General features: G+C 46.0%; 1 protein-coding gene across 5 annotated transcripts in view; it reads right to left on the reverse strand.

Annotated features, from left to right (window-relative positions):
• The window catches only part of nbeab (neurobeachin b), a 338,760-nt gene that overhangs the window by 10,375 nt on the left and 315,501 nt on the right, over nt 1-12,884 (reverse strand). For all 5 annotated transcript variants that reach the window (XM_056283778.1, XM_056283780.1, XM_056283777.1 and 2 more), the window contains 4 exons: nt 9,994-10,146; nt 6,864-7,031; nt 1,620-1,709; nt 70-262 (listed from right to left, as the gene is read on the reverse strand). In XM_056283778.1, the coding sequence (XP_056139753.1) occupies nt 70-262; nt 1,620-1,709; nt 6,864-7,031; nt 9,994-10,146 (604 nt within the window). The remainder of the gene's footprint in view (nt 1-69; nt 263-1,619; nt 1,710-6,863; nt 7,032-9,993; nt 10,147-12,884) is intronic.

A 12,884-nucleotide genomic window follows, 5' to 3' on the forward strand; every position in this document is an offset into this window, starting at 1 on the left:
GGCATCACCTGCCATGTGCGTTTGCACGTGCACGTGTGAGCATGAAGTGTCGGAGATTGCTCTGCTCACCGACAGTGTTGTGCCAGCGGTTGACGGCAAAGAGACGGCTGCAGGTGACGGTGACCACGGCAGGTATTGTGAGGTGGGGTAGGGTGTTGGCTGCCACATGAGTCACCGGTGAGTTGGAGGGGAACTTCAACACCATGATGACATCCTGCTGCATCTGGTCCTTGAACATGAGAGGACTCTGTGGAAGGAAACACTATTGAGTAGAAGAGAGAAAGGAAGAAGCATGGAGGAGAATGGAGGAGGAGCGGTACGAGGGAGATGAGGGAAAAACAAGCGAGAGGGCAGGGAATGTGAGAGATGGAAAGTAATGATTCGGGAAAATGGACAGAAAAAAGGAAGACAGAATGGAGAGAGGCAATTAGTGTGGTGGTTGGAGGTAAAACTATGAACAGTCACAGAGGAGAGCTGCATGCATGGGGTGGAGGAGGGTTGGGGAGAGAGTGAAGACAATGAGTTGTGCCACCCCACTCAACCAGACGGACAAGTTGAACAAGGGGCTTTTGGTATAGGAGTAGGATTATGAGCTGGGATGAGGTAGGCTACATACGTGAAATGGTGCATAGATGTATCTCAGAGAGATCAGTTTGAGCCACAGCATAGAAGTGTAACAACACAATGCATCATAGGCTGTTTCCTCTGGACTTCCGTTTGGGGTTTTCAAGGTATAAATTCAGCATCAGATTAAACTGTATTTGGTCTTGCAGCACTGATTGTAAATGAGAAGACTGCAGTGGAAGGGATGGTAATACTGACAATCCTCTGAACTATCAATTTCGCTCTTTTTGGCTTCCTCACATTGCACGCTTTTGACAGAGGTGGGCAAAATAGACAGAGAAATTCACATTTGTTGCAGAAGAGGAGAACTGGGCTAAAAGGTCTCAAAGAGACATGTCTTACAAAGTTCCTTGCTGGAGGGGGAGAGGGAGAGGGAGAGAGAGAGAGAGAGAGAGAGAGAGAGAGAGAGAGAGAGAGAGAGAGAGAGAGAGAGAGAGAGAGAGAGAGAGAGAGAGAGAGAGAGAGAGAGAGAGAGAGAGAGAGAGAGAGAGAGAGAGAGAGAGAGAGAGAGAGAGAGAGAGAGAGAGAGAGAGAGAGCATGGGAGAGAGAGAACACTTGTGGGGATAATGAGGACTAGGCTGGCCTATTACATGGATTAGTCATGGAAGAACAGCTTACAGCTGCAGAAAGGAGCTACTAGGCCAGTAGGGAGCACTCTTCCCTCTACACTACACCACAATACAATAAGAACTACAGGACAAAGGACAAAACAGCTACTGGTGATCCGGAAGTTACACTGTGCATCCGTGACCTAGGTGCTGTAAAAATGATAAAGCATTTAAATATATTTTTGTTAAATCAATGCAGCAAGTAAACTAATTGAAGTAGTATAAATTGAAGTGAGCAAATTGGGAAATTCACCTCTCTTGACTATGTGCCCAAACAAGAACATCTGCACAAACACATAGGCACACAAGTGCAACCCCCCCCCCCCATCACCAACAAAACAATGAGATAGTGCAGAGAATTTTGCCAGCATGCCCATTGCTCTCACCAGGTGCATGGCAGAGCTGCGTGGAGGATGTGGCTCAATAAGCAACTGAGATGGCGTCTGTCCAAAGCTCTGGATCTGCATCTCTGTGGCCTATGGGAGAGAAGAGAGCGAGAGAGAGAGAGAGAGAGAGAGAGAGAGAGAGAGAGAGAGAGAGAGAGAGAGAGAGAGAGAGAGAGAGAGAGAGAGAGAGAAAGGGGAGCGGCTGTCACAATCAATATGCATCAATGTGATGGGTCAATGCGTTACTTGACAATGCAAGCAAATCCTAACTCAGCCATGCCTGTGTGTGTGTGTGTGGGGGGGGGGATGTAAAGGGAAAGGGGTGCGCTCCAATCCGCCTGGGTGCTCCCCCTTCCCCCTCAGCCTGCAGAGTCATCCAAGTGTTAGTATGGAAGAGACAAGCCTTTTCCTATTAACATGCTTCAGTTAACCATTCCCATTTCCAAGTGCAGGGGGCCCCACTGCACAAACGTTAACCTGGAGTGACATCCTGCAAGGACCGCGGCAGGACGGCCCACTTTAAGATGTTATTATGCCTGAAACAAAGGGGAAGAGCATGCGCACGCAGGCGTGCGCACACGCGGATAGTCATGCACAGTCAAACCCCATCCACATAAATACACACCCATGCTCATCCGCAACAAGCGCATGGAGTACAACATCACACACCAAACACAAGGGGAAAAAAAGTCACATTGGGTCAAGGTAAGTTGGTGAATGTTTATTTATGAGGCTAACTTTAAGTCTGGAGATGTGATTTTGCAAAGGAAAGAGTGATAACAGCACATTTTTACAAAGTTAAAACAGCAATGCCACACAAGAAATTAATTTCTTACCATGGCTACGATTAGAAAAGAACTTCAATTTGCACAGATGATGAGTCTCCGCTGCCTCTCATTAGACAGGAAATTTAAAAAAAATAGCAGGTAGCTGCTGAGTTCGACTGGAAGTGGGACACTCCATGGTGGGAGTGATTGATGCGACTGGAGCCACTTCCATCGTCAGAGGGGAGCTTGTAAATGTCCGTCAACGTCACTGTCCACAATGGAACATACATCCCAGTTCGCCAGCCCCACTGACTCACTGGCTGGCGAGCTAGCTAGCTAGCTGGCTGGCTAGCAGTCAAATTCCACTGCCTGTACACACCGTTCACTATCAAATGCCCCCACTGGGTAGCACATGCCACTGTGGGAGATGTGCAGCGGGGAGGTTCGAAGGTGAGATACTGAATCAGGACAGGCCACCTGCAAGCCATACAGACCCCAAAAAGACCCTGGTCACTTCCTATCTTGCACAGCACCAAAAATGGAGGTGTCTTTGGTCCAGCTCCGCGGGGCACCAGGAAAAGTTTCATGTGAGTTGGTGAGCACATTTGGCAACCATTAAGTGTCAGTCAGTATTTCTTTACAACGCAGTCTGTCAAGTAATAAGCAGCTGACATTATAGCTATTTAAGGTTAGGTTTTGGATTTAGGGTCACAACGTCCGCTCAAATAAAGAAATTTGATACAAAGATCAGAGAGGCCAAGAGGGCCATATGGAAAACATCACCATATTTCTTCTGACCGTTCCATTTCAGAAAACTGAGCTGCAGAATAAATATAATTTTGGTAACTTTTAGAAAACCTTGACTCCAAACAATTATTTCCTACAGTCGGAGTGAGAGGGCGAAGGTTTTTCTGCCTGTGTGCGTAATTGTGATTGTGTGTGAGTGAGAGAGAAAGAGTGTGTGTGTGTGTGTGGGGGGGGGATGCTGGAAGGTGGGTGGAGGGCGGAGTTGTTGAAGGCTTACACAAGAACATGTCTTTCCACTAGATGATCAAAACATGTCAATAGTTCTCAGGTGTTTCAACACTAATCCTCTTTGGGGTATGTCAGAAACTTATCTGTATCTCGAATTGAGATCTAGAGCACTTAACTGGCAGTTCATTAGTTTAAGTCACTTCAGGCTCTGTGTTTTGGCTGACAAGTGACACTTATTGCCAAAGCCATCTGCTTGATTTCCCTCCCGGCAACAACCGCTGTGCTTGGGTGAGTACCAAACATCCATCATAAAACCCCTCTGTCTGTCTGTCTTTCCGTCTTTGTTCACATCCTCTCCTGACTTGGGCAAAAGCCTTCAGAGGTGAGTAGGTACAGCTCTCTATCTGCCGACTCCCAAGCTGGTGATGGAGGCTCCTTGGAGATCCCACCACACTAACCTCGAGTGCATTCATGCAATGCAGCGACACAACAACTCTGTCAGACAAAATGCAGACAAGGCCTCGCATTGGCCCGCTAAGCAGCGTGGGATAGCGCTGACTCACAGCACCTGAGAATGTCAGTGGGAACTACACTACAAATATGCAACACCACCTTTTACCTGGAACACAGGTTATGGAGAACAAATTCCTCTGATTAAGTATTACTTGCAGAAAAAATAAATAAATACAAAAACCCACTGACACACTAACACATTTTCTCCAGTTTGGTGTTATGTAAATTCCTTTTTATGTATGATTTCCTAAAAGAAGTTATTGTATGATGTGACCCATTCTTATCATCCATCCATCCATTATCCAAGCCACTTATCCTCATTCAGGTGGTAGGATGCTGGAGCCTATCCCAGCAGTCACTGGGCAGCAGGTGGGAAGACACCCTGGACAGGCCGCCAGTCCATCACAGGGCCGACACACTCACACCTAGGGACAGTTCAGTACAGCCGATTCACCTGACCTACATGTCTTTAGACTGTGGGAGGAAACCGGAGCACCCGGAGGAAACCCACAAAGACACGGGGAGAACATGTAAACTCCACACAGAGGACGACTCAGGATGACCCCAAGAATGGACTACCCCAGGGCTCGAACCCAGGACCTTCTTGCTGTGAGGCAACCGCGGTAACCACTGCGCCACCGTGCTGCCCCATTCTTATCATGCTGATGGAAATTTGTTTTTGATTAGCATGTGTAGATGGACTTTAATCCTTTGGTATCTACAAAGGATTGCCTCAAGGGTGTTGGTTGAATGACAGCCTTTGAGTTCACATCTGCACAGTTGTGTGTGTGTGAGTAGACTGGGATGTCTCCACCAATGGGTGGATGTCTACAACACCACTATCATCACAGGGAATATATACCGAGTCTTCTATAGTATGTGCTGCATATGAAGGAGTTTCTCGTTGGTAAGGTCAAGCATTTAAACACTGGTGTCGCATCACCGCTACGGTATCAAGGAGCAGTTTAAAACAAGTGTCAGCTGCTTCAAAGCTTTTGCCACTTCTACCCCCTCATTGGTTTGCTAGCACACTTTCTTTTCTCTGTTGGTCTCTTCAATAAACAGTAATGGGGGGGTGCTTTCAACTGAAGGGAGTGGCAGCTATGCTGGAGAAAAGCCCCACTGATGCATAATTTGTCTGTTTACGTCTGAGTGACACACTGGGGCCTGAATCAAGGGGTTGCTGTCATGTTTTTCCATACGAGAGGCTGTCAGGATAAGCGTCAAGACGAAGGACTGCTGTTCCAGCAGCGTGCCCAGTAGAGCTGTCAAAGTTCCCTCAACCAGAGGTCCAACGGCATGCCAGAGGGTGTCATCATTTTAATCTGACGCAGGAGTAAAATTATCTCTTGTTATGACCTCTAATTTCTTGACATTTCAAATGCCATGGTTGCCATGGCTAATGCCAGATCCGGGGCTTCACCTGTCAGGCCAGAATAAGTCAATGCCCTGGAGCTCACGGTCTCATTTCAGCGATGAGGATCTTAGTGAGACATTCAACGGGCACTTTTTCCCTGTTCAACCTCACTGACTCAGCCATTGACTGATTGGCCTGTGTCGTGTTGGGAGAAGTTGTGAGCGATACATGCGGTTTACTGGCTTCACCACTATCTACACCACCTATCTGTTGCTAAATGTTGATATCAGTTGAAATTACATTGTCTGAGCTCATTTGAATTAGCAAAATCTTTGATTAATTGCATTTGTGATTAAACGACTTGTATGTTCAGCAGTGTATAACAGTGTGCACCGTATACATTGTAGCTTGTATAACCAAGGAAATCCAATAGTTACATAGAATTAACATATCCTAACATCACTGCACACTTGACTTTGTTCATTATGCCTATTCGGCAGACCACTCACTCAGTCTGGGGTTTGGAAAAACAAAGTTCTTCTGTATGAAGGGCAGGAATACACCTGGAGGGATAAAATTACTGAAGGTACGGCTTGTCTTAATTAGTGTTCATCATATCAGCATCATATGAGTTGTAATTAGCTAAGGTAAACTCTCTTTCAACACAGACACATTCACAATATGTCACAACAGTGACTAAATCAACTGTTTGCAATTAGTGCGAGTCTGAGTGGACAGCTTCCGAATGTGCGGCTAACAAACACCACTGTCAGCTCTCATGGTGGGCCGGGTGGCAGACAACTAAAACCCCTCAGCCTGATACAGAAAAAAAAAAATCCATTGTCTGAAAATCGTCCATGAAATGATGGAAACCAAAGCTTTTGGAATATTGTTTGATAATTAGATCCCCCCAAATCTGCTGCAGGTGATTTGCATAGTGGTCACTTGATAAATAAAGGCGCCCCTGGAAGTGACAGTATATAAATGACTTGTTTTGCAGACAGCAGATGGCGGATATCACAGGGAGAGAGGAGCTCACCCTGGAAAGCACCACAATGCTTGCCAGCTGCTGCAGTCTCTGCTCCCCTCTCTCCTCCATGCAATTAAGCTATTCACAAGTAGTACTGGTGAAGAGACTGGTTAATAGATATTCAATTAATTGGTTAAAAAAATGAGGATTCACTCCCTTATCTAGCGACTAGGTGACCTCTTTTGATTGATCAAAAAACTCAAAAGACGTTCACATTCACTGATCTGATGGAGCCAGGCAACACTATTAACCACTCGGCGCCAAAGGAAATAAAGGCAAAGAATCCTAACGTGAGGAAAGATTCAACCCAGATTGGACAAAGCAGATAGCTATTAAAAGATTATAGCGAGTATCTGAGATGGACGGAGTTAATTCTTGAGGTCATCGCAAAATGGAGGTAATCTCGATGCAAAGTTGATGAGTCAGCAGCTCCGCCTGTTACTCCCACAGGTCACATTTGCATGATACAATAAATGATTAACAGATGTATGAAATGAACGTTCCCGGAGCTCCGACTCGCACATGCCAGGACAGATAGCGACAGGAAGCAGGGTCCGCAGAGACTGAGGGAAGGGAGGGGCTCGGTGACGTGTGCACCCTACCTCTCTGAGTGAAGGGTCAGCGATACTGTCCAGGTTGACGGAGCCCTCGTAAGTCAGGTAGTGAAAGACATTGAGGGCGCGCACCGCCTCCGGGCCTCGCTGCTTGTAGCCAAAAATAAGGTCAATCCACTGATGCAGCTGACATGACACAAACTCGCTTTCCAGGGCCTGTCAGAGAAGCACAGGGCAATTAGAGGTGAGGTGAGCAAACAGTACATGGGAACAAAAAAAAAAGACAACTTGTACAGCCACAAAACAGTGAGCACAGTACTTAGCCTACATACCAATACTGAACACATTATAAGACAACTATCATAAAGCTTATCACTAGGAGTATTATGAAGAGCAAAAAAAAAACTTTGCATCTAACAGTAAAAAGGGAAGTTATTCATCCTGTTTAGATGTTTTGGTGTTCTTGTAATAATTCCTATTAAATTTAATTGTTATTTTCTTTATGTTTTGCTCGCATCTCTCCTCCGCCCTTCAGCCTTTTTTCCTCAGCACTTTGAAACTGTTTGGATCAGTGCTCTAGAAATAAAGGTTGTTGTTGTTATTAATATATATATATATATATATATATATATATTTTTTTTTTAAAAGCACCACAGCAGAAGAGTGCAGTAAAGATACCATAAAAGCTATTTCTCTCTCCTTTCAAACTGTGATCAGCTAACACAAAACATTCCTCTGGGGATCTGGTATCACGGTTCTCCATCTATTAAAAATAACAACCAGCTCTCTTTGCATGAAGACGAAGAACACTGTTAAATATTAATGGGTATCCAATTTACAGCAAACCGTGAGCAGGACTAACATTTATAAACTACACGTGTGCATAAATACAGGGACTATAGGTTTCTTACGGTAGATTTTAGATAAGATTGAGGGGTTGATGATTCTGGTAAAATAGCCATGGAAGTCATGCAAGGGCAAATTTGATATATTGCTCCATACCACGGTTCAAAATAAAATTCCCTGGTATATACTGGTGTAAGGCTTTGCTGGAGGAATTTGCACCCCTCCCTTCACGTCAGGAATAACAGCCATTACCAACAAAGCTAGCTCAAGCACACAGAGGCTGAGTTAGCCACAGGGCATATCACTGCAATTGAAAGTGGCACATGCAAAGATGGGAAGTGGGAGGAGGCTTGGCGGCCGGGGGGGGGGGGGCAGAAAGGCTGGGAGTGAGAGATACACTGACAGACATGAAATAATAGAGGAAGCAAGACTGTGCGCTAGTAAGAGAACAGAACAAAAGAGACAAAAATGGAGGCAGAGGGACTATGATTTTTTTGGGTGTGGGAATACAGCGGTTTGCGATTGTGAAAATACGATGCAGTCACATATAAGAACCCTCCAAACAGTAAAGGCATATCCACTGTGATCCTTTTATTTTTCCGAGTGATACTCTGTCCTTGTGTTTGAGGCTCAGACATGCCCCATAACATAACATAACATACCCCCCCCCATGCAAAACTCTGATGGAGCTGACCAAGGCAGCGTGGGCAGGGCATGGGGAAAGGTCACCTCAGTAAGACGGCCTTCCAACTCAGCACTGCCACTCCTGCTGAAAAGGTCAAATGTGTTCCCACTGCCTTCCTCCCACCTCCGGCTCTCCTCCGAAAAACACCACAGTTCTGACTTCGGGCTGCACACAATGCAAGGGAGGCTTTGTCTTCCTGGTGTCACAAGCTTGAGCCACTGACTGTGTTTCAAATAAAGTGCAATGTGTGTTCAAATGCATCTACACACCATCAGTGTTGTATGCACATATGCTGCACATGTGTTATCTTGATCGTCTTCAGTGTTTGTGTTCGTTCTCCATTCATGTTGTGTAGGCTGCTAAAACAATGGGTGTCTGTATAATCACAGATTAAAAGAGCTAAATAACATAGTTCACTCCAAAATGTTCAAGCCATTCAAAGGAGAATTTAGGTTTAAAATATTCTCTACCAGGGGTGTTCGGGTGGCGTGGCGGTCTATTCCGTTGCCTATCAACACGGGGACTGCCGGTTCGAATCCCGTGTTGCCTCCGGTTTGGTCGGGCATCCCTGCAGACAAAATTGGCTGTGTCTGCAGGTGGGAAGCCGGATGTGGGTATGTGTCCGGGTCGCTGCACTAGCACCTCCTCTGGTCGGTTGAGGTGCCTGTTTGGGGGGGAGGGGGAACTTGGGGGCATAGCGTGATCCTCCCACGTGCTACGCCCCCCCGGTGAAACTCTTCACTGTCAGGTGAAAAGAAGCAGCTGGCGACTCCACATGTATCGGAGGAGGCATGTGGTAGTCTGCAGCCCTCCCTGGATCGGCAGAGCGGGTGGAGCAGTGACCGGGACGGCTCAGAAGAGTGGAGTAATCGGACCGGTACAATTGGGGAGAAAAATGGGGGGGAGGGCAAACTATTCTCTATCAATAACTGGAGAAGTGTAGATAACATAATTTCCTCTGCTTCAAATTTCTAAAAATGTTGTTAAGGGCGGCTCCCTTCAGCAGTATCAAGATAAGGTCTCTTGATTCAAGACAACTCTCAAGTCACTGGAAAACAGTGAAACTACTTTAAAAGGACTGGCAGATCATTTTCAGTTATTTCAAAGAAACGCCATCTAACAGCAATGGCGGAAAGGATGTCCATTTCCACCATTGTACTATGCTGCTCTCAAAACCTACTGGAGTTTGTGGACCACCTGTCCTGAGTCAACACACACGCGCGCGCGCACACACAAATTCTTGCACGCATACAGGTTTCACAAAAACAGACAAACACAAAGAGCCCTACCCTCCACCTTCCGGGTAACATTCTAGGGCACATTTACTGCCCCCATCAACCTTCAGTAACATCACAGGGGTCAGGGATACAGTATTAGCATTGAGGGGTACTCTATTAGACATTACATGAAAAGGCAGGGAGACACACTTTATAGAAAATCCTCAATAGATGAATATAGATAAGCAATTTAAACCTACTGCATTGACATCGTAGGAAAATTGTACTGCAGAATATAGTGTTGTAAGGTACATGTATCACCTATACAAAATGCAGAGTCGTAGCGCCTTACTTTGGTACGCCATGGCATCTTAACAATGGGCTCCTGGAAGAGAAATGTCTAAACATGCTGAATGAAATGACCGCTTACCATCCTGTTTATCCTGACAAAGTCCTCGGGTTTCTTGGCCCAGGCCGGGAGGCCCACATCACAAACCATGGTCCTGTCCTCTCTCATCCCCAGATGGTATCCGTTGCTGTTGACAAACATCTCTGGGAGGTAGTAGAACTCTGGAATCAGTTCCTGGACGGCACAGATGGCAGGGAGAGAAAGAGGCGAATGCTGTTATTGTGACTGACAAGACCACAATGTCCAACACCATGGGTTTCACTATACAATGAGCTACCAATTCAAACCTGTGGAAGAAAGCAAAAAAAGAGACGTGAGGAGAGAACAACAGAGGGGAAAAAAAGGGGGGGGGCTACCTATTCGATCAAGATGGTGAGAGAATTAAGGGGGAAAGGTAACACAAACAAACTACACGGCGGGCTACACGGCGGGACATGAGGAGGAGGCGATAGGCGCTGGGCCGCTCGTTGCAGGCTGAGGTGTTCGATGTGTTAAATGAAACTGAAACAGAACTGTTAGGGACTCGGCAGATAGGGTCAGGACCTCGCTGGAGAGTGGAAGTCAGCATGGAAAAGGAGCGCTCACTGTAATCCCTGTTGTGATTCGAGAATCAAGAGAATATATACACATTGCCTGGGCTTACGGGCTAAGAAAACAGGAGCATTCCCAGAGAAAGCTCTAAGGTATTAAGAAACCCCCCTTCCCCCATTTCCCCCCCAAAAATGGCTATTTGCTGAAATGTAAATTACATTTAGTCTCTGTTGTTTTACATCCTCCTAACCTCCTGATCACTACAGCCAAGAAAGGATGTTTGACTGATGCATGTGCACACAAGGAATGTAGCCCCTCCACTCTCCATCTCTGTCCTCATTAGGAAACAATCTTAAAACTGTTTAAATCTAGACTGTGTGTAGCGCAGAACTGGGGGGGGGGGTCAATAGATATTTTAAGCCCTTGTATCAGGTCTTGTTTTATGAAAGCAACATTTGTTGCATTCGGTATAACTAGGATGTTTTATAATGCCTATGAGGTACATAACATAGAAGGCTTTTTGGGCCCCCATAAATCACTCGATTTTGAGAGCCCAAGTTGGCATGTCACGGCACAGCCCTGTAAAACCTCTGGTCTGCAGTCGGTCAGATTTCACCCTCCGTGTACGACAGGAGGAAAGGGGAGTAGAGTGGCTCTTCCTCCCTCTATGTCTCTCTTTGCACTCTGATTCTCCCTCTCTCTCATATGCGCACACACACACACACACACACACACACACACACACACACACACACACACAAACGGTGCTTTCCCTCCTTTTTTTTGGGGGGGGGGGGGTTGTAAACTTCCTGCTGTAACTCACCACCAAGCCGTTAAAACTGCCAGCTCCGTTTTCAAGCCCGCCTCCCATGGCAGCCATTAAAGCTGCAACAGCATCATAATGGGCTAACAAGTCAATCACACAAGCCTCCATTGCTTTACACCGTGTCACCTTAATGACACGTTCGCCGAAATCTGTCACTGGCAGAGTGCTGCTGGATTCTTTCAGACAGCATGGTGGCAGTTTTTGTGTACTTGTGAGTGTGTGTGTGTGTGTGTGTGTCCTCGCTACTTGGAATAACGTCTGTCTCTTTTTCTTCTGGGTGGATTTACCTGCCTGCGTATAACACGCATGCACTTACACACCAGACCAAGAGGCTGTTTACACCTGGTATTAACATGTGTCCTGGGTGATCCGATCACAAGTGGACGGCTCGAAATACAGGTGTGAATGCAGCCGATGCATCTTCAACGCGTCTTGAGATCCGATCAAGCAGGCCACATTCGGAGGTGGCCCGGGACGCATTTGTCCACATCGTATTTGAATTGTCCCAGGCCGCATCGGAGGACCACCTAGTCGAGTAGGCAGTCACCAAAACCTCCTCTGGGTTTAGTTTTTTTTTAACTTGCGTCTAATTTCTGACACACATCAGACCCACAACTGTGGAGGAGCCCCCGCCCACTTGCACGTTCAAGTTCAACTTCAGGTTCATTTATCCACCGAAACGCAGAGCCCGACCCTCTCGAAGCCGCAGGAATAATGAAATAATCTGAGCGTGAACTGACGTGAGCTGGTCGAGCCTGACAGGGCTGGGGTTGAGAATTAAAAAGTGCTCAGACACTTACATTTTCTCACACAATGAGTTTTAAGAACAAGTTTCAACTTTTGCTGTGCATTTTCAGCACAAAATGAAAGAAGGCAAACAGTCGGAGCCCGACGCTGCTAATTCACTCAGCTCATTTTCCTCATCAGATTATTCCTCTCTGTCTCGCGTGACATGCATGTGCTGCGTCCATGCCATTGTAATAATGTGAAACTACTGACTCACAATTGACTATTTTTTTTAAATGCAATATATCGGGTCAAGGGCCTGAAGGCTTTCAGACAGATCTACATCACCACCATCAGAATAATGTTTATCTAGACAGCACTTTTTAAAACTTGTTGTGCTTCACAACAAAGTGGAATGGGAATAAAATAAAAGAAGTGCGGTTGAGATATAGGATAATTTATTGTACTTCTTTAAGAGCACTTCAAAATTTGTATGACAGCATGCAGAGGTGGGAAAACCCAGTCCAGAAAGTAAAAACTCTAACCGGGTCTTTACTCCATCCACGTATTAAACCAGCTGATTTGTGAAACTAGTCAGTGCCACCTGACGGTTTAGTACATGGGTGGAGTGAAGACACAGTTAGGATTTTTACTTACTGGACCGGGTTTTTCCACCTCTGAATTAATTCGGTAGAAGAATTGACAGTAATAATTTACAGATGTGAAATAAGTCATCCTAATTAACGGCGCATTAAAATGAGGCAGGAGTGCTCCTCTCTCCTCGCGTTTCTGCACAGGTTTACGTGTTTATTTACATGATCGTGACACG

This window comes from Lampris incognitus, chromosome 7, assembly GCF_029633865.1.
Source record: "Lampris incognitus isolate fLamInc1 chromosome 7, fLamInc1.hap2, whole genome shotgun sequence".
Taxonomy (NCBI): domain Eukaryota; kingdom Metazoa; phylum Chordata; class Actinopteri; order Lampriformes; family Lampridae; genus Lampris; species Lampris incognitus.